At 42.0% G+C, this 20,540-nt stretch overlaps 1 protein-coding gene across 1 annotated transcript in view; it reads right to left on the bottom strand.

Moving 5' to 3' along the window:
- Positions 1 to 20,540, bottom strand: part of NTN5 (netrin 5) — a 327,459-nt gene that overhangs the window by 46,302 nt on the left and 260,617 nt on the right. Inside the window, exon 2 of the mRNA XM_078654934.1 lies at positions 11,998 to 13,031. Within this exon, the coding sequence (XP_078511060.1) occupies positions 11,998 to 13,000 (1,003 nt within the window). The 5' untranslated portion in view covers positions 13,001 to 13,031. The remainder of the gene's footprint in view (positions 1 to 11,997; positions 13,032 to 20,540) is intronic.

Raw genomic sequence — 20,540 nt, 5'->3', positions numbered from 1 at the left:
TGCCTCCGAAAGGGTTAACAATATTCATGTTTGTAATGGATGTTATGCTATCTAATGGGATTGGAAAAGGTACCATGCCTTAATGTTCAATACATTTTTTTTGAAAATGTTGAAAAATATATATAGTCCTGATAATACCACTGTAAATTAAGGACTACAACTGCGAGAGGGCAAATAAATAGCCCAGCTGGTAAGTAAGTTTGTGAGTCCTAGGTCCATGCCACCTAGGGCTTTACAAAAAGGTCCTGGTGGAGCCTGCCAGGAAATCCATCAGTATCCTGCGAGGACTTTCGGTCAATTCAGAGCAACATTGAGGAACTGTGGTTGTGGAGGAAGGTAAGGAGGAGCCGCACAAAACAACTCCCCCTGCAGTACCTGAACTGGATATAATTCTACTATTCAATGTTCTAAGATCTAAAGTCGCTACGTGTTAGGTTTATGTAGCTCTGAGACATTAAGGGCCTTATTACAAGATCACAATTGTTGGCTTAATATTGCACTCAAGCCCCCGACACAATTGTCCAGGTAAAACCTGACAAAATTTGGGCATGCATGGAAATTGCCTTCAGTTCCGAGTTTTGCACCTCACACCAGGTGAAAATAAGTGGGACTAGTGCGTTATCCCGCAGCCTAAGGTGTAAAAATCAGAATGGTAAATAAATACCCCACCAGTTAAACATCGCAGGCATTTTATTAACACAGCAAATAACGGCATCGGTAATTTCGGGATGCATTAATACCGAATAATTCTAAATTGTCTCTGTGCGTATTAACCAAATAGGGTTACCCAAATTACATATAGGATTTTCAAATAGGTTCCGAAATAGGGTTATCCAAAGAGTGCACCTAATTCCTGCGTTGATGTCCCATTATTCAGCCAAGGAGGTTTGCTTTATTTCAGATGCCGTCATTCAAGAATACCTGCTCGGTTGCCTTCTAGTCGAGGCCTCCACAGCTTGGTGTTCGTGTGAACTGTTTTGCCAGGGCTTATGTTCGTTTCCAGTCCAGCCCTACAACTTTTATCTCAAGTTCAGGAACTTGCAGGAGGAGAGTCTGAATTATGTTCCGTGCGACTAGCGACTTTCTCCATTATTACAAAATCTGTGGAGGTGTTGTTGAGAACTGCGTGCCCGCCCACCCTTCACCCTGCCCACCCACTCTCCCACCCTCCCTCTAATTCCTGACTCAGATTCACAAAAAAAAGGCCCACTCCCTAAGGCCACGAGGTACTCTGACCTTCTCTCTTATGCTGAAAAACTTACATCTGCAATGAAAGACGATGTGATCCCCTGTGATTGACGAGGGCTCCAAACCTTATGAAAAGCCTCCTCCCCACAATGCACTCCGTGAGAAAGCCCTTTCAGTCGCAGCCCCCTTTGTTCTCATTTCCTTCTATTTTTAAAGGACAAGTGGTTTCTCACCGGGTTAAGATAAAGAGGTTATTGGTTTTTTTGAAAGGTCATCTGCAGTGTTATTTTATTTTTTTACCTACCCCAGGCCACAACGCTGCACCTGTAGCCTATAGTTTATTTAAATAGGGCGTGTGCTGGTTATTCATGTTGCCAGCTACACAGGGTTTGTCTTTCTAAAGATTGCTAAGGAAGGGTTACCAGGAGGCACACGTGTAATTAATGATTATGTGCTGCTCCCCTCCTCGGCTACCAGTTTACAGTCCCTAGCAATCTATAGATTTAGCTCAGCTGATGGAATCAAGACTTCAACTACCAGAATGCATTTGCGTGACATGGAGTCAGCTAGTAACTCTCTTTTACAATAAATAGATCTAACAAGGCATGCAGGTATGTTAAGGGCACATTACATGCAACTTCTTTATTATGAGTATTTCTATGTATTTAGGCCAAGATTTACTAAGATTATGCGTTGGGGGTGCATCCCTTTTTTAGCACAGCCCCAACACAAAATCTATTTTAGGTTTCACAAAGTCAGGCAAAGCTCGATAATTTGCATGACTTTGCATGCCTTTGTAAAAAAAAAAAAAGGAACGCAACAAAATACTTAGCGCTGCCTTACGTTACCTTGCATCAAGGAGACGTTACATGGACACAGCCTGGGTCTTCATGTGCATCCATCTGTATATTTTGATGCAAATCTATATTTAGTAAAGCCATTAAACATTTGACCCTGCGATTGAATGAAGATGCCAGAAAGCGGCCTCCGTTTTGGGACATAGCCTAAAAAGAGCACGCACTCGTGCTCCACCGGGATTGATCCGGTCCTCACCTCACTCTCCCTCTCGCCACACGCTCATGGTTACCCCTATACTGGTACTACGAAGGATTCTCTTTGTCACTTCTTGATGGATCTGCCGATCGGCTTGTACTCTTCCGTTTTCGTATACTGATTGCCAAGAATATAGTTACCCTGCCGGGTAGCAATTATCACCGGTTGTGGGTTCTCCAAATTTGGATTCAGCCACAGAGCCCTGAAGAGTTGTAGAACACTGTTTTCAACGACGAAACACGTGTCGGCTGGCTGTGTGTAACTTATGTCTGATGACCAATTAAAAAAAAGGAAAAAAAAGAAAAAAGCAAAGACTCCAGCATTGGATTGGTCCTATTTCTCCTTAATATTCATCCATATGTTATGTTATTCTTTATGAGTGTGCAGGATTGTTGCTAAAAATCCATTAAAGATAGGTTTGCACGAAATTGGGCACCTACCCGAGGCTGGCGAAATGAGGACAAATTTCTAAGAACAGTTTTTTGCTCACCAAGGTAAACCTTCCAACAGAAAAACTATTCTGGCCCAACAAAGGCCCCCTTGCTTCATGGAGCAAGGGTGCCTGCATTGGAGCAAGGGTGCCGACATTGGAGCAAGGGTGCCTGCATTGGAGCAAGGGTGCCGGCATTCGAGCAAGGGTGCCTGCATTGGCGCTAGGCAGCCAGAGGTGCGCCACAGCTACAAGAGAGCAGAACTGTTCCATAACTTAGTAGATATGATGAATTCTGTTCTCTCCGTTTGAGGCAATGCAGCACAGCAACTTCGCTTGCTGCGTTGTGTTGAGTCAAAGTTTTGTAAATACGATCCCAAATTCTTATATTCCAAGCTGAACATGCTTGTCCACTTCACAGTGAGGGATAACATTGCCTGAGTATCAAGCAGTCACACAGACCCTTGAGAAACTCCTAAAGTTTTCCAATTCCATTCATGAGCAGCTCTCAAAGTCCGAGTACTTCTTTGCGTTCTGACATTTTTAGTTCTGTTTATTCCATTATAAATTCAGCCCCACATGAATGCAAATAAAAAAAATCTGGACTGGATGAATGTCTTTAGCACTGAACTGCAGAATGTGCCAGTCAGTGCACAGCCGGTCGCTTCATGCTTCCGTTTTCAGTCACCAGCTAATGTGGTATGAGCTCAGTTTTTCTGATGGTTAGGGCTTTCTCCCTCCATGTCCTCAAACACACTAAAGAGCTCCTGGGTTTCCCAGATCGGTCTATAAGTGACCCATCCATCCAGTTTTTTTTCTTTTAGTCCCTTTTATTCCCAAATCAAATAAAAACTACAAGTTCCACAATGCACAGGAGAAACCTGGACTGGATGACCTAGTCACACGTGGACATAGAAAACTTGAGAGTTCTGACACTACTTCCTGTCCAGGGCCTTCCAGTGACAACCTAACACATTCAGGGTAACCCTGGTTTGCTTCATTGAACCTGAATCACGCCTGATAGCAATGATTTGTGAATGAACAGTCCAGAACTGTACTTCCAGCTGTGATAGAGGACCATAAAGTCTCCTTCTTGCTTACTGACAGAGCCAGTTAGCTAACACCTGCATATTACACTCTGCAACCATCCATCCTTTAGGGAACGCTTAGAATCATAGGTAAACCATGCAAATGACAGAAACACGTGAAGGGTTGTGCAATTTTTATTTGCAAGATAACAGCCTCTAACAGTCTAAATAGTGTAATTGCCCCCCAGTGGCCAGTTAGGTGAATCATTGAGTGAAGCTCTTGCTGTTGTTGCTTGAAGATCATTGGTTTCAATCAATCAATCAATCAGGGTTTCATATAGCACGCTACTCACCCGTGAGGGTCTCAAGGCAGTGGGAGGGGGGGGGTCGCAGCTCCGGATCAGTTGAAGAGCCAGGTCTTGAGGTCCTTCCTGAACATGTGCAGGAAGCTCGATCCAGGTCTTGGCTGCGATGTGGGAGAAGGCTCTCCCTCCTGTTCTGTTTCTGCGGATGCGGGGACCTCTGCTAGGGCGAGGTCGGCAGATCGGAGGTTCCTCTTGGGTGCGTTGACGGATAATCTCCCGTTGAGGTATTTGGGTCTGATGTTGTTGAATGATTTGTAGGCGTGGGTGAGGAGTTTGAAGGTGACCCTCTTCTCGACGGGGAGCCAGTGGAGGTCTCGTAATTGTTAGGTCATGTGTTTGTGATGTGGTGTACCGAGGAAGAGTCTCGCTGCGGCGTTCTGGATGGTTTGGAGTTTGTGTAGAAGGTTTCTGTTCATACCGGCATATAGGGCATTGCCGTAGTCTAGTCTGCTGGTTATGAGTGCATGGGTGACACTTCTCCTACGGTCGGGGGGGATCCATTTGAAAATCTTGCGGAGGATGCGTAGGCAGTTGAAACTGCTGGAGGTGACGACGTTGATCTGGTGGTTCATGGAGAGGGGGGAGTCGAGGATGATGCTGAGGTTTTGTGCGTGGTCTGTGGGGGTGAGTGGGCTCCCACGGGCGGCAGGCCACCAGGTGTTGTCCCAGGTGGAGGTGAAAGGTCCGAGGATGAGGACCTCGGTCTTCTCAGAGTTGAGCTCCAAACAGCTGTCTTTCATCCTGGCTGCCACATACTTTATTCCTTCCTAGAAACAGAGTCTGGTGTCTTCGGGCTTCTTCGTGAGTGAGATGATGAGCTGGGTGTCATCGACATAGGATACAATACTGAGCCCATGCTGTCTGACGATGGCGGCGAGGGCGACCATGTAGATGTTGAAGAGCGTGGTGCTGAGCGATGATCCTTGGGGAACTGCGCAGTTGGTATTGGTGGGTTCAGCGAGGAAGGGAGGGAGTCGATCCTCTGGGTTCAGCCAGAGAGGAAGAATTGTATCCAGTCGAGGGTGGTTCCTTGTATCCCCGCATCGTGAAGTCTGGCTGCGAGTGTGCAATGTAAAACTATGTCAAAGGCTGCGGAGAGGTCGAGTAGCATGCGGATGTCATCAGTGGCAGCGAGGAGGGAGGTCTTGGTGCTGTGGTTGCTGCGGAATCTGGACTGGGAGGCATCCAGGATGGAGTTCTCTTTCATGAAGGCTGTCAGTTGGGTGTTTACGAGTCTCTCTGTGACTTTGGCAATGAAGGGGAGGAGCGAGATGGGTTGGTAGTTTTTCAGGTCTGTTGGTTTCTTGAGGAGGGGTGTAATCTCCACCTGCTTCCAGTCGTCTGGGATGATGCCGGACCTGAAGGAAGTGTTGATGGTCCGTCCTAGTTCGGGTGCGATGGCAGCAGTGGCCCTGTGGAATATGTGCAGTGGGCAAGGGTCTGTTGGGGCTCCTGAGTGGGTTTTCTTCATGCTCGCGGTGATGTGTTCTATGGTGGTGGGATTCCAGGTCATCCTGGATTGCTTATCGGCGGCGAGGGGAGGTGGTATCCGGCGTCTGTTCGTTGAAGTTGTCGTAGAGGATCTTGATCCTCAGATGGAAGTAGGAGCTGAGCTTGTCGCAGAGCTCTTGGGAAGGTGTGATGTCCGTGGCTTAGTTGGGTGGGTTTGCGAACTGTTGTATGATGTTGAACAGTTCCTTGGCATTGGTTGCATGGTCTGGACTTTGTCTCTTATGAAGGTTTGTTTGGTTTCTCTTATAAGCTGGTGGTATTCCTTCAGGGCTCTCCTGTGGTTGTTCCGTGTTTCCGTGGTTTTCTTTTTTCGCCATGTTTTCTCTAGACGTATGTGGCTTCTTGTAGTTCTGTGGTGAACCAGGCGGCCTTCATGGGACGTTGTTTGGCGGGGTGGCGGAGAGGTGCGAGTTTGTCAGCGTAGCAGGAGATCCAGCGTTAGTGTTGGGCGAGGCACTGGGGGAAGTTTGAAGGAGGGTTGTGTTGAGGAGTTCCTCAGAGACCTTGCTCAAGTTCCTTTGTGGCGGGCGTGGGGGAAGCTTGGGTGTGGTGGTGGTGTGAAGGGCTGGGTGGTGTGGTTGAAGCAGATGTTGGTCCCATCCGCGAAGAAAGGGTCGAGGGTGTGTCCAGCCTTGTGTGTGGGTGTGTTGACTAGCTGCTTCAGTCCGAGGTTGTCGAGGAGAGTGATGGAGTCGGGATCATTGCGGTTGTGGAGATGGAAATTCAGGTCCCCGAGTAGGATGTAGTCCATGGAGGTGATGGCGTGGGGTGCAGCGAGTTTGGCGATGGAAGTTGCGAACTGGGTGCGAGGACCCGGTGGTCTGTAGATGAGGGTGCCGCGTAACATGGTCCTGGGGCTGGTCTGGATCTGGAAGTGAAGGTGTTCTGTGTTGGAGTGGGGGTCACTCGTGCTGGATGTGGAGAGTCGGAGTGGGGTCTTGTGTGCAATGGCGAGTCCTCCTCCTGGGCGGTGGGGCCAGTCCTTTCTCTGGATCTTGTAGTCGTCGGGGATGCCAATGGCGATGTCCGGGCCGGAGGTAGTGTGGGTCGAGGTTTCCGTGAAGAAGGCGACATCGGGCAAGAGGGTGTCAATCAAGTCCCAGATCTCTACGGCGTGTCGGTGGAGGGAGCGCACGTTGAGGAGAATGCACATTAGGGTTTCGGTGGTGCGTGCAGCATGCAGGGCTTTGGCAGTTGAGGTGGCTTTGTTGACGGTGAAGGATCTGCGGCAGAGTCTACATGAGAACTGTCCATGGGTGGTAATGGGCGAGGATCTTTTGCAGTCAGTGTGTCGTCCGGGGTTGAGTGCGTGAGTGCCGCGGAGTCGTATCGGCGGGGTCCACAGATCCAGGGTTCCTGGCGCTGGCCAGACGAAGATGGGATTGCCTTTGGTGCCCCTGCTGTGCGACCGCGCAGCACCAGCCATTATGTAGGGAAGGGGGAGGGACATGTAGCTGGGAGGCGGGGCAGTCAGGGGGAGGGGTCACGGGTTAAAGCAGTGGCGGGAACGGAAGGAAAACGGCAGGAAAAACGGGGAAAAAAAGACCAACAACAGTGAGGCACAATGTAAGAAGTTAAACAACAGACACGCACAATACAATGAATTTAAGAGGCACAGAGCGACAAAATGGCAAGACCAGAATCAGGGTAGTTTCGAGCCCTGCAACGGTGGGCTGCCAGGCGACGTATAGCACAGCAGAGCTGCAGGGTAGAGAGTGAAATCCTAGGACCAAAGTAGGAGGTCTCACCCTGGAATTCCTGGAAAGACTCCAATCCCTACGGCTTTTATCAGCTGAAGACCAGTGAAGGTAATGCCCTTACACTTTGTGATACAAATGATGTTCTTCACGGTAAGTAGGTCGGTAAGGAGTGTAAACAACCTAAGATAATATTAATTTGCTCGATTACCATCATTCGTAGCAGAAGACATGCCTGATGTATAGTCAGGCGCCAGCTCTGTCGGTGTTTGTGGATGTTGCACCAGAGGCCTTATTGATTGCTGTGTACGATTTTAATTTGATCGTCTGGGATCACATGTGTAATTTCAGGTCGATTGTTTTGTGATTAGATTTTATTAGGGACAGGAAGAACATGTCTGCTTGATTTCGATTTCCTCAGCATTTCTGCAGTTGCTTACAGTGTAAAGCCATCTATATAAAGGGAAAACCGCAGTGCTCTTGTGACTTTACACGGTGAGGCATATTTTTATGTCGCAATTGGAGTTTGTTCTTTTAGTCCACATGCTTTAGACTTCTTTTCAGAGTTTTGATGAATTTAACCAAAGTAAATTAGGTTGGTATACGGCCTGAAAAAGTTCAATCTGCCAGTTATGTTTAGTTAATATTTTTTTCATTTAAATAATTGCAAAGATTACAGCATCTCCTCATTGATATCTGAGAGCTTCATGATTATATGCCGGTAAACAAACAATATATCATTAGAAAACTTTAGTTCAGGGGTCTCTCTAATTACATGATCATTGTATCTTCAGAGGTGTAAAAAATCGCCTCATGGATGCCCTGGGTCCCCAAGGACTCTGCCATTCTGGTGGTGGGTGTGGACATTTCTCCAATAGTCTGATCTGATTTTTAATCCCTTCCAAAAGGAGTCCAGGGCCCTGTTTTTAGCTCAGCATGCACTTGTTAAACCTCTGCCCTGCCCAGCAGACACCGTTCAAGCACCCTGAACCAAAGGACAATGGTCTGGCTCGTGCTGGAAGCCAAGTTTGTAAAAGCTGAGGCTTGCCGCTAAATGGCATATATGGGGGGTTCAGAAAAAATCATTACATTTAAGTTATGATATTCTGGTGTTATAGGAGCCCTGACAAAGGCTGTTGACCCTGTTGGGCAGTGCACATGGCCGAAATTTGTTGGCTAAATACAATGGATAAATTAATAATTGCTTTTCATCACACATCTATGCATGACATCTTTTATTCGTATCTAGGATGCCCATCTATTAAAAGAGAAATCTTTCCGATATGCTCTAAGGTATTTGTTAGAGAAATAGCCGAATACTTGCTTTTATTCATTATAAAGGATATGCTAGGCAGCCAGGATACACTCCCTGGCGAGTTGTGGACTTAACAAATACACATCACCCAGCATAGCATTACATAACATAACTGTTAGACCTGTAAGCCTCAGTGTGGTCTTCCCGCAAACATTTTGCTTTCCTTCTCCATTTTCTCTGATTTCAATTTTGTTGACTTTTGGACTAAGCGCCCTACGTCACTCCAAGGGCTAGTTGGCTGGCCTCCTGAATGGAAGTATCTGGGACACAACAGGCTTCCAACAACCGTGCTACTGCACCTTGAGTCTGTCACCTGTGTGTCTTGCAAGCAGTGCCACCCCACTTCAGATTCCTTGGAAGTGGGCCTAAGGTGCTCTGCCAGCCTCTGTGGATCCAGTGGAACTGATGGATCTCCTCTGCTGCTCGGTTCACCCCAAGCATAACTGATGCATCGCTGCTACTGAATGGATTCGAACTGTTGCAAAGACCCATATGTCATCCCAGCCTGTCATCGCATAGGAACCATCAGTGCACGATGCATCCCTTGTCAACAACTGCATGGAAGACAAAGGCAGACTTTGCATCACACCCTCACTGCTCATAGAGCCGATGCATCGCCTCGACTGCACAACGCATCCTCGATATCGGACTTTGCATAGCTAGCCCTTGTCAAGGGGGTAGTTGACACTGCCGCAGGATTTTGCATCGTAGTCTCAATGCATTTCAGAACCGAGGCTTCGCTTTGGCTACTCGGTGCATTTTTAACGCAGTTCCTTGCAAAGCTCCTCTAACCAGGATTTAAGGTAACTGTGTTCAGCTGGCCGATCTGGGTCCCTGTAGCCAGCCCGCACTACATCGCTGTCAATCTTAACTTGTGACTTTGACCCAGTCTGGTGTGACCAGATAGCCACAGTTGGCACTTTACACTTCTTGGTGCCATTTTTGCTAAAATCTTTAAAATTAAATATCTCCAGTTCTGCGGATTGAATTTTTGTTGTATTAAAAATTACTATACTTATAAATCTTTTCTGGGACCTTATGTGGTGTGTTTTCACTGTTTACTGTTTAAATTGTAACACAAATAATGTACACTTTGCCTCTGAGTTAAGCCTGACTGCTCTGTGCCAAGCTACCTGACGGTTGAGCCCAGGTTAATTTAGGGTTTGCTTATGACTTCACTCTGAGAAGAATTGTGATTGCTGTTTGAGATGGGTTTCACCCTCCTCAACCAATAATCCACCATAACATTTATCAAGAACTCCACGTAAGCGGTTGAGTCAACCATGGCGGTATCTACCTACCTTTGAGAGAAGAGCTCACCTATGATGAAGCATAGCCTGTGGGTGAGGTGGCCTCTCCAAATCTCTTAGGATACTTGCAAGTTTTCAGAGTGTGACACAGTCTCCTTGCCATACACTAGAACTTGTGGTGTGTGATTATTGCTTCTAATGAGGATGTGCATGGGTCTTTTAGTCTCACTCTCTCCCATTGTGTACACAGACACTTTTTTCCTGTAAGTAGACAATTGTTCACGGTAGTTAAGTGCATATGAAGAGCTGTCTGTGGATACCTCGTCTTGGTCCTAGTCTTAGGGAGATAGACAGCAGACAGTTCCAGAATCAAAGAAGCCTCACAAGCCATGCAGGTCATGCCAATATATGTTTTCTACGTAATGTAATGTAATGTACGGTGGCTTTGTAATGCCCTGCTCGTCATCCATGAGGGTATCAAGGATCAAAGAGGACACTTCATCTTTGATTTTCAGGCAACATTCAAAGATTTAGGCACCATAGAGTCTGGAATCCAAGACAGGAGGAAACCTTATTGGAACATGAGAAAACCACCACAAATACGAAGTTCATTTTTCTTTCTGGCAGAGGATCTTTGTTGCGCATCCCTGCATCTTCTGGAGTGGTCTAATTAGGCCGAAAATTATTAGGATGCTCCAGATAGAAAACATAAGACAGAAACTTGAGAAATGGGTGGTGGGAACAGACCAGGAACACTAATGCGCCATCTTGCTTGCATTGTGCTCAAGCCATGAGCTCATTAAGATGTACTTTAAAAGTGCATTGAGACACTTAGGCCACTACTGACCCGTGCCTGACAATGGTCCAGCACTGGTACCCAACTGAAATGAATTGTGTTGCCCCTCTCAGAGGAAGTGAATGTTCCTGTGATCCTGCAGAATCGGACCCTATCTCAGACAGTGACCAGGGCCAGTGTTGTCCTACTGGGAAAACGAATTTTCAAGACAGGCCATTTGATATCTTCTAATAAGCGGAATCCCAACAGGTAGAACAGTTCAAAGAAATTGGCCTGTCAATCCTTCTCCAAATTTGACCGCCAGGAGCCGAAACCTCAGAAGGGCCAGAAACATATATCACAAGGCTACTTAGGAAACATTCATTACTTTTGTTCAACCTTTGGACCAGAGACTGGACATTGACATATACTATTGAGCTGCAGTGTATCTAACACCAATCCTTACACTACCTTTTCTAGCTAAAAATTAAGTCTCCTAGACCAGAGCTACCACAGGAGAGATATGGAAACTAAGTTAGCTTTGGATAGCTGTTAAGACAATAGTATTCATTGCCCTGCGCCAGGAGGCAGAACACACAATTCATCACTGATACTTCCCAGTGCTACCTACAAACTAAAGGGCCTGTAGTAAAAGCATGACATAGGTCACCAGAGGAGCATGTTCTTGTGGTGCCCACTTGCCTTTTCTACACATCAGATGGACCACTTTCATGACAAATGCATTTTAAGGGCCAGTGCGTACTTCTAAAAAGGCATCTCACACCTTATATGATATAGCACATGCTTTGAACCAGCTTTTACCTGCTCAATCATCAAATGGCAAGGTTGAGGATGTTGGATATGAACACTTTCCTTCTAGTGAATGGATATTTTATGTTTTCACAAAATGTTTTGCACATACTGCATTTGCGTTTGCTTTCTAACCATTTTCCCTTATTTTTCTATTTTTCTAATTTATTTATTAACTCGTTTCAGGAGCATATGTTTTATTTTAATTTAGCTCTATCATTGAATACGGTATACAGAAACACTGTCTGACATAAATACAGTGACCTAAATATTTTCTATTTTATATCCAGTTGGGCGATATTGTTTTAACTCTATTAAAATCTTGGACCCTCAAGATAAAAAAAAAACATACCATACAAACAGAAGTGAAAATAGTTCTGTTTTAACTGTGGGAACTGTTTGCATTATTGGGTATAAAGATATGCCTCATACAGTGCTGTTAATGCAATGAAATCAACAGATTAACAAAAGAGATTTCGCATTTTACGATTAGGAGTGATCTGATTCTATAACTCAAGCTTACCTTATACCTCACCAGAATCTTCCATTTTCCCCGGCCCTGTAGCTTACTCACCTACACACTCGTGTGCATTACTCGGTGTGGCTCTCTGCCAGGGACGGTCATAGTAGAATGGCTTGCAAGTGTCGCACTCGGGCCCAGCTGTATGGTGTTGGCACTGGCATGTCAGCTCACCCTGGCTGACGACACACCGTGATGCATGTCCATTGCACTTGCACCTTCCACCAACCTGGAGTTCGGACACACCATAAAAGGCTGTTTTCCTGCGTATACCCAACTTCTTGCCAGTGTGCATCCGACTGAAGACCACCCGTATGTCTGTGGCAGTCACCCAGTCTTGGAGCACCGGGCTGTACTCAAACCGACGGGCAGAGGGACGCCCATCCAATGGCATGAAGGCCACTAGACCTCCAGTAAGTGGCTTGACACCTGTTTGGTAGTCAGTGCAGGTAGCCTCATGTTGCATCGGCTTGGTGATGGCATTGACAGTGGCTTGGCCATAGACCCGCCGACAGTGTGTTGAATAGTACTGGAAAGGTACCCAAGTCTTGCCATGGTCCATAGACTTGTAGATGGCCATGGAATCCGGCCGTGGGGAGCAGAAGCGGACGCTGAGGTACACAAGCTCAAACCGGCGCCCAAGTGGCAGTGTCAAGTTAATGCTCTGAGGATATTTCACCCCGCCTTCGGACCTCCAGCATGTCTTGGCATCAGGATCAGTGATGTAGGCTGGTGGGTATGAAGTCTCGAGGCTTGACTGGTCACACAGCACGCACCGCCGCGATGTGTGGTTGACAGGCTGCAAGAAAGAGCAGAGCTTCTGGGGCCACCGGCCACAGGTGCTGGTGGCTGTCACCTCCCGCCCCTGGGCCACGTTGATAAAATCGGGGATGCAGTACTTGGGGCGCTGCTTGGCATCGTAGCAGGCGTCGTCCAGGGTTTTAGGCTTTGGGGTTGCTCGGTTTGACTGATGTTCCTGCTGCTGACTCCCCCCAGGCACCAGGCTCAGCAGGGATATGTAAAAAGGGATGATCAGAGCCCACAGCACTCGAGGCATGTCAGACTGGTCAGGATGTTGGGAACATCACCTGAGTGAAAAAAAAGAAATGAAGAAAGACAAAGACAGTGAGAACCATGCTTTAATGTCTATTTGACTTCCATAGGCCTATACACACCATAAGCATGTTCAGGATATTTCTAAAAGAAGGTGGCCCCCCTTTATCCCTCCCTTCCTGCATCCCTTGTCTGTTGTGTCTCTCCTTGTGCGTAATTCTTCCTCCTTTTTACTTTTCTTTCCATCTTATTTTTATTTATTTCTTCATCCTCTTCTTCAATTTGCTACCTCTTGTTATGAGCTTTTGGGCCGCACCGCAAGGATAGGGTGACAAGATATGGTTTTATTTGCCTAATTTCAGTGTATAAAAGTTTTTTATTGCCTAATGATGTTTATAATATGCAAATGACGTTTACGATTTACTCACATGAAAGTTATATATGAGAGTAGATATTGTTACAAGTGTTGGCAAATAACTACGTTTATGATTAAAGCTGCATATATTTGAATAATAAGTAGACATGCTCTTATGTAGCAATGAATAGTGCTGATAACATGGGCAAATCACAAATTCTCTTTAATTGTTGCCACATACGCATGTTTCGGAGTGTTTTCATTGTCCTCGTTAGCCCATACGTAAAAAATCAAAAAGCACAACCTTGTTAATATGGGATTGTATGGACATGCATTTTACACCTTGAAAATATGTGGAATGAGCTCAAGTGCTTTTACTCACAATGACAGCATATAAAAACTCAGGGATTTAGCTCATCAAGGTAGGAAAATCAGATGCTGAAGGACACTATGATGGACTGACGAGCGCCCTGCCCTTGAACTTGGAACATTGACAACATGCAGGCTGCGCTCTCCATGGCTAGAACGAGGGGATGTACAAGGGACTGGGGCACATTTATAATTATTGCAGAGAAAAGGAAGCCGGATCCTACTAGCCCCCGCTTAAAAAGAAAGGAATATTTTTCTAATAATCCCCTGTGCTAATGCTTCACTCATCATTACTAAAACTACATGCCATGCTGTAAAATCTAGGTTAGCTCGTAATAAGTTTCTAATATTGCAGTTCTTGTGCTTTTATTAACATTACAAAGAATGCGGACAACCGTACAAGATTCTGAAAGGCTTCGAGCCTTCTCTGGACTCATACAGCCCTCATGGCTTAGTGCAGGGAGGGTCAATGCGACTCTTGTTTTCTGAGCTGTGTGGGCTCGCAGGCATTCTAGAGTCAGATCAAAAGAGAAACCCGCCTCATTTAAACAATCCATTGACTCACAACAGTCTCTCTTCCCTCTCATTCTCCCTTAAGCTTTTCTTCAATTTATTTTCACCTCTTTTCTTTCAAATATGCACCTTTCTCTCTTTTTCTAAATTTCTCTGATCTCAAGTCTGTTTTTTATCGTCTCTTCTTTGGCACTTTTTTCTAGCCCCATTTCTACACCATACTTATCCTCTGTATTCTATTTTCTTTCTTCCATCAGAATCGTTTTGATAACCATGTGGTCAATTTTCTTATTTCCCTCTTACTATTCCCTGCCTGCCCACAGAAGCAAAGAGCAATAAGGGTTTAGCAGACTTTATCTCGATTTCTCTATGGCCCGGTCCTATCATCGGGAGAGAAAGGCAAGCCTAGTGTCACTAAAATCTCCTGGTTCTACATTATAGTTTTACAGGTTTCAAATATGCTGGAGTGATTGGGGATGGTCCAGGGGGTGGCAGAATATATTGTAATACAACAATCATGTATTGGAAATGTCCAGAACAATAGACTATTGTTAAAAGTAATTATCTTTTGTTAGTAAAGCAACCTACTGAGTAAAATAAGCAAAACAAAGTTCAAGATAGAAGAAAATCCCTTAACAAATAAATTATATGGGATCCATTGCAACTGAGGACCACTAGAACATTTAGCGACATGAAGTATAACTGTCATCTAGGGCAGGCCCGTGGGGCAAGTCTGGAACATCTTTGATGGTGCCTGTCAGACAATACTAGCAAAGATACGTTCCGATTTACTCAAAATCAAGGAAAGTTCCCTCCGAGCCTGGTGTTTTGTAGAAAATGTAGCAAAGGTACAATAACTTCCGCCTGGCTCAGCTGCTAAGCTACGTCATAGTCAAGAGCTCAATTGATACATAGGCTTTCTCGGGTGAATAATTCCGCCAAGAGAGGGCGTAGAAGCAATCTGGGTGAAACTTGAGTGCCCAATTTTTTGCAGAGTCAAAACCAGATTAATTCTGCTTGATGGCAAATTCTGGTGCACTAGAAACGTTGGCTGAGCAGTCATCTATGCAGTCGCCCAAGCAGCTTCAAGTAGTGCGGACATCCAAAGTAGATGAAGATGTCCCTGCTTAACTGTGCAGCTAACTACAGGCAAGTTCTAAATGAGGCTGGGAGAAAGAGAGGCTTGTGAGCTAAACTACACTAGGTATGTATGATAAACATGGTGGTAGGGAGGGAGAGTGGGATTGTGGAAGAGTGCACATCTGAAAAGGCTCACGAGATGGTGGATAGGATGGAAGTAGGAGCATAAACGCCAGCTTTGGCAGAGAAAGAAGGCCCTGGGTAGCTTTTGGCGTATCAAATTGATCATGAATAGCAATTACTCTGAGCTCAAATGTTTTTTAGCAATCATACTTGTATTGTTCTCTCCCTGAGCGGAGCAGATTCACAAGTACGAATGGATTTTCCAGATCTGTTGTCTAATTCAATTAGTTGTTGAGGAGCCCTTGAATTAAACAGCAGGGATGTGTGGTAGGCCCACCACAAAGAGATGATACCTCAAAACAGAAGCCCCTCAAAATAGTCACTGAGTTTGAAATCTTTTAATGATCTTGATAGATTGACATAGGATTAAAACATGTCCCGGTATACCTTTTGAAGCACATGCCTGATGCTGTCATGACGTTTTCTCCTCTTATACTCCATCCTGTCTAATTTACCTGAGAGACAACACACTCAACAATAACACAGATAAAACTAAAGCTAAGGTCCCTCCTTTTTCATTCTAACTTGAGCTATTCAAAAGGTTAGGATAAAGAGAGTTTAAAAAAACGAGGGATGCGGGAAAACAATCAATCAGGAGAGATTTATTGATAAATAAACGTAAAACATTATTTAATAGGCATATTTTGTAGAGTATTATGCACTCATCCCTGAATATGTCTCATGGCACCATTGAGAGATAACATTGCCTATAATATACTAAGGGCCCAGGAGTGCAACAGGCACGTGCATCAGCGTTTGAGCCCTTTAGAAGTATGGTATCACAAAAGGGGCCACAGATTGCGCTGCCACTTCGTATTATGGATGGTGCTAGCTCTACACTAAATATGCACCAGCGTAATCTCACGGGGACAGTCCCTGATATGCACGTGGGTGTGGCACCATTCAAATGAGAGAACTCTTTACCTTTGCACCTGTGCCATATTGCAAATATGAGTACAAAGGAAAACGGACCATCCACAGGTGCACTGACTGTGTGCCACATAGATGTGGTGCAGTCATTCAGCCTCCTAGAGCATCCCTTGGGAGGAATGCCCATAAGGTCCAAAGGGCACCCATGGCATTTCACTGTAGGAGGGTGTCTTCAATCACCTCATCTGCGAGCGGGTGGGGGGTCTGGTAATCAGACATAATATCGAAATTATTATATCGAACTGACATAATATCGAACATTAAATATCGTAGGTCAAAAATATCGAACTAAAAAATATCGTATACAAAAATATCGTAAATAGTATGTTTATCATAATATCGAAAGTAATTATATCGGAAGACAAAATATCGAATAAAAAAAATATCGTATAATAGTAAATAATAGTAAAAAATATGCATATTAAGTTAATATTTTATTGAAATCAGTTAATGTTATTGAACAAAAAATATTTTAATTTTTTTTTATCTTATAACAATTATAAATACATATATATTTTTAGGAGCGGGTTATTGGGTTTATAGGGGATAAGGGTGGGGAGTGTTTTAAAAATATATGTTTAAATAAAATTATATTTCTAAAATATGATATATTTTTTTAAATATTAATATAATGATTATAAAATTTTAAAAAACAAATTTAAAATTTTTGAAATTTTTCGAATTTAGAAATTCGAAATTTAAAGAAAAAATTTAACAAATTTGGAAAAAATTTCGAATTTAGAAATTCGAAATTTAACAAAAAAAATTAACAAATTTGGAAAAATTTATGTATTAAAAACAAATTCGAAATATTGTTTATATTATAATAATTATAAATACATATATATTTTTAGGAGCGGGTTATTGGGTTTATAATGGATAAGGGTGGGGAGTGTTTTAAAAATATATGTTTAAAAAAAATTATATTTCTAAAATATGATATATTTTTATAAATATTAATATAATGATTATAAAATGTAAAAAAACAATTTTAAAAAATTCAAAATTTTTCGATTTTAGAAATTCGAAATTTAAATAAAATATTTAACTAATTTGGAAAAATATATGTATAATTTTTTTTTTCGAAATATTGATTATATAATTTACATATTAATATATTTATATAATGATTATAAAATTTAAATAAACCATATTAAATTTTTTTTAAAGTTTTCGATTTTAGAAATTCGAAATTTAAATAAAATATTTAACAATTTTGGAAAATTATATGTATTAAAAAAAATTGCGAAATATTTATTATATAATTTAAATATATATATAATTAATATAAAAAAATTATAAATTTTACAAAATACAAATAAAAAATCCAAATTAGATTTTAGAAATTTAAATAAAATATGTAAAGATTTTGAAAAATATATGTATTCATAAAATTTCCAAAATATAGATTATATATTTATTTATAAATATATAATCATTAGAAATATAATACAATATATAACAAATTAAAAAATCTAAAAAAATTATACATATATTTTTATTAAATAAATATAACAATTGTACAAATATATGTATTAATAATAATAAATATTGTTACATTTTATTTTTAAATTTTTTAATTTTGCATTTTGATATTTGATTTGTAAATTTTAAATTTCTACATTAAATATTTAGATTTGTATAAAAATGATAAAATATATATATATATTTTATATAATATTTTTAAAAAATCTGTTTGTTTTATAGTCTTTTAGTTTTAATTTAAAACTGTTATAATAGTAGAAGTTTTTTCATATATAACAATTAAACATTTCCTATATTTATGTCCAGCACCTATTTCAATTTTATGTACACTGGAGTGGGAATAGTCAATTATATGTAGTTAGTGTCCAGCACCTACTTCTATTTAATGTAGACTGGAGTGGGAATAGTAAATTATATGATTTTGTTTTTTTAAGGGGTATTTTTAGGGTTCAGGGTCAGTTTTCAGTTTTTGGGTAAAGGGGTATTTTTAGGGTTCAGGGTCAGTTTTCAGTTTTTGGGTAAAGGTGTATTTTTAGTGTTCAGGGTCAGTTTTCAGTTTCTGGGTAAATGGGTATTTTTAGGGTTCAGGGTCAGTTTTCTGTTTTTGGGTAAAAGGGTATTTTTAGTGTTCAGGGTCAGTTTTCAGTTTTTGGGTAAAGGGCTATTTTTAGGGTTCAGGGTCAGTTTTCAGTTTTTGGGTAAAGGGGTATTTTTTGGGTTCAGGGTCAGTTTTCAGTTTTTGGATAAAGGGGTATTTTTAGTGTTCAGGGTCAGTTTTCAGTATTTGGGTAAAGGGGTATTTTTAGGGTTCAGGGTCAGTTTTCAGTTTTTGGCTAAAGGGGTATTTTTAGGGTTCAGGGACAGTTTTCAGTTTTTGGGTAAAGGGGTATTTTTAGTGTTCAGGGTCAGTTTTCTGTTTTTGGGTAAAGGGGTATTTTTAGGGTTCAGGGTCAGTTTTCAGTTTTTGGGTAAAGGGGTATGTTTTTGTGTTCAGGGTCAGTTTTCTGTTTTTGGGTAAAGGGCTATTTTTAGGGTTCAGGGTCAGTGTTCTGTTTTTGGGTAAAGGGGTATTTTTAGGGTTCAGGGTCAGTTTTCAGTTTTTGGATAAAGGGGTATTTTTAGTGTTCAGGGTCAATTTTCAGTTTTTGGGTAAAGGGGTATTTTTAGGGTTCAGGGTCAGTTTTCAGTTTTTGGGTAAAGGGGTATGTTTTTGTGTTCAGGGTCAGTTTTCAGTTTTTGGGTAAAGGGATTTTTAGGGTTCAGGGTCAGTTTTCAGTTTTTGGGTAAAGGGGTATTTTTAGTGTTCAGGGTCAGTTTTCTGTTTTTGGGTAAAGGGGTATTTTTAGGGTTCAGGGTCAGTTTTCAGTTTTTGGGTAAAGGGGTATGTTTTTGTGTTCAGGGTCAGTTTTCAGTTTTTGGGTAAAGGGCTATTTTTAGTGTTCAGGGTCAGTTTTCAGTTTTTGGGTAAAGGGGTATTTTTAGGGTTCAGGGTCAGTTTTCTGTTTTTGGGTAAAGGGGTATTTTTAGGGTTCAGGGTCAGTTTTCAGTTTTTGGATAAAGGGGTATTTTTAGTGTTCAGGGTCAATTTTCAGTTTTTGGGTAAAGGGGTATTTTTAGGGTTCAGGGTCAGTTTTCAGTTTTTGGGTAAAGGGGTATGTTTTTGTGTTCAGGGTCAGTTTTCAGTTTTTGGGTAAAGGGGTATTTTTAGGGTTCAGGGTCAGTTTTCAGTTTTTGGGTAAAGGGGTATTTTTAGTGTTCAGGGTCAGTTTTCTGTTTTTGGGTAAAGGGGTATTTTTAGGGTTCAGGGTCAGTTTTCAGTTTTTGGGTAAAGGGGTATGTTTTTGTGTTCAGGGTCAGTTTTCAGTTTTTGGGTAAAGGGCTATTTTTAGGGTTCAGGGTCAGTTTTCAGTTTTTGGGTAAAGGGCTATTTTTAGGGTTCAGGGTCAGTTTTCAGTTTTTGGGTAAAGGGCTATTTTTAGGGTTCAGGGTCAGTTTTCAGTTTTTGGGTATAGGGGTCTTTTTAGGGTTCAGGGTCAGTTTTTGGGTAAAGGGGTATTTTTAGGGTTCTGGGTCAGTTTTGAGTGGGAATAGTAAATTATATTTAATTAGTGTCCAGCACATACTTCAATTTAATGTAGACTGGAGTGGGAATAGTAAATTATATTTAATTAGTGTCCAGCAACTACTTCAATTTAATGTAGACTGGAGTGGGAATAGTAAATTATATTTAATTAGTGTCCAGCACCTACTTCAATTTAATGTAGACTGGAGTGGGAATAGTAAATTATATTTATTTAGTGTCCAGTAACTAATTGATATATATGTGGATTCATTTGGGAAGAGTTGTTGATTTATGTATAATAAAATAATATATATTATATTTTGTGTATGGGAAAAAAACATTTTTATGATATTAATAGTAAAACACACACTTAATAAATTTTTCCAAACAACATATATTTATTAGGTATTGTATCATTTGCTGAGTAAATTATTTTCAACATATATTATTGACATTTGTGAAATATTTATATTTTTGAAACAAAAACATTATATAAATGTAAAATAAAATTTTACATGAGAAAAATAAAACATAGTATTGTTTAATGTCATATCACATTTTTATAGT

Source organism: Lissotriton helveticus, chromosome 7 (assembly GCF_964261635.1).
Source record: "Lissotriton helveticus chromosome 7, aLisHel1.1, whole genome shotgun sequence".
Lineage (NCBI taxonomy): Eukaryota > Metazoa > Chordata > Amphibia > Caudata > Salamandridae > Lissotriton > Lissotriton helveticus.
The sequence above is the reverse complement of the archived record's forward strand: the minus strand, read 5'-3'. Positions and strand labels throughout refer to the sequence as shown.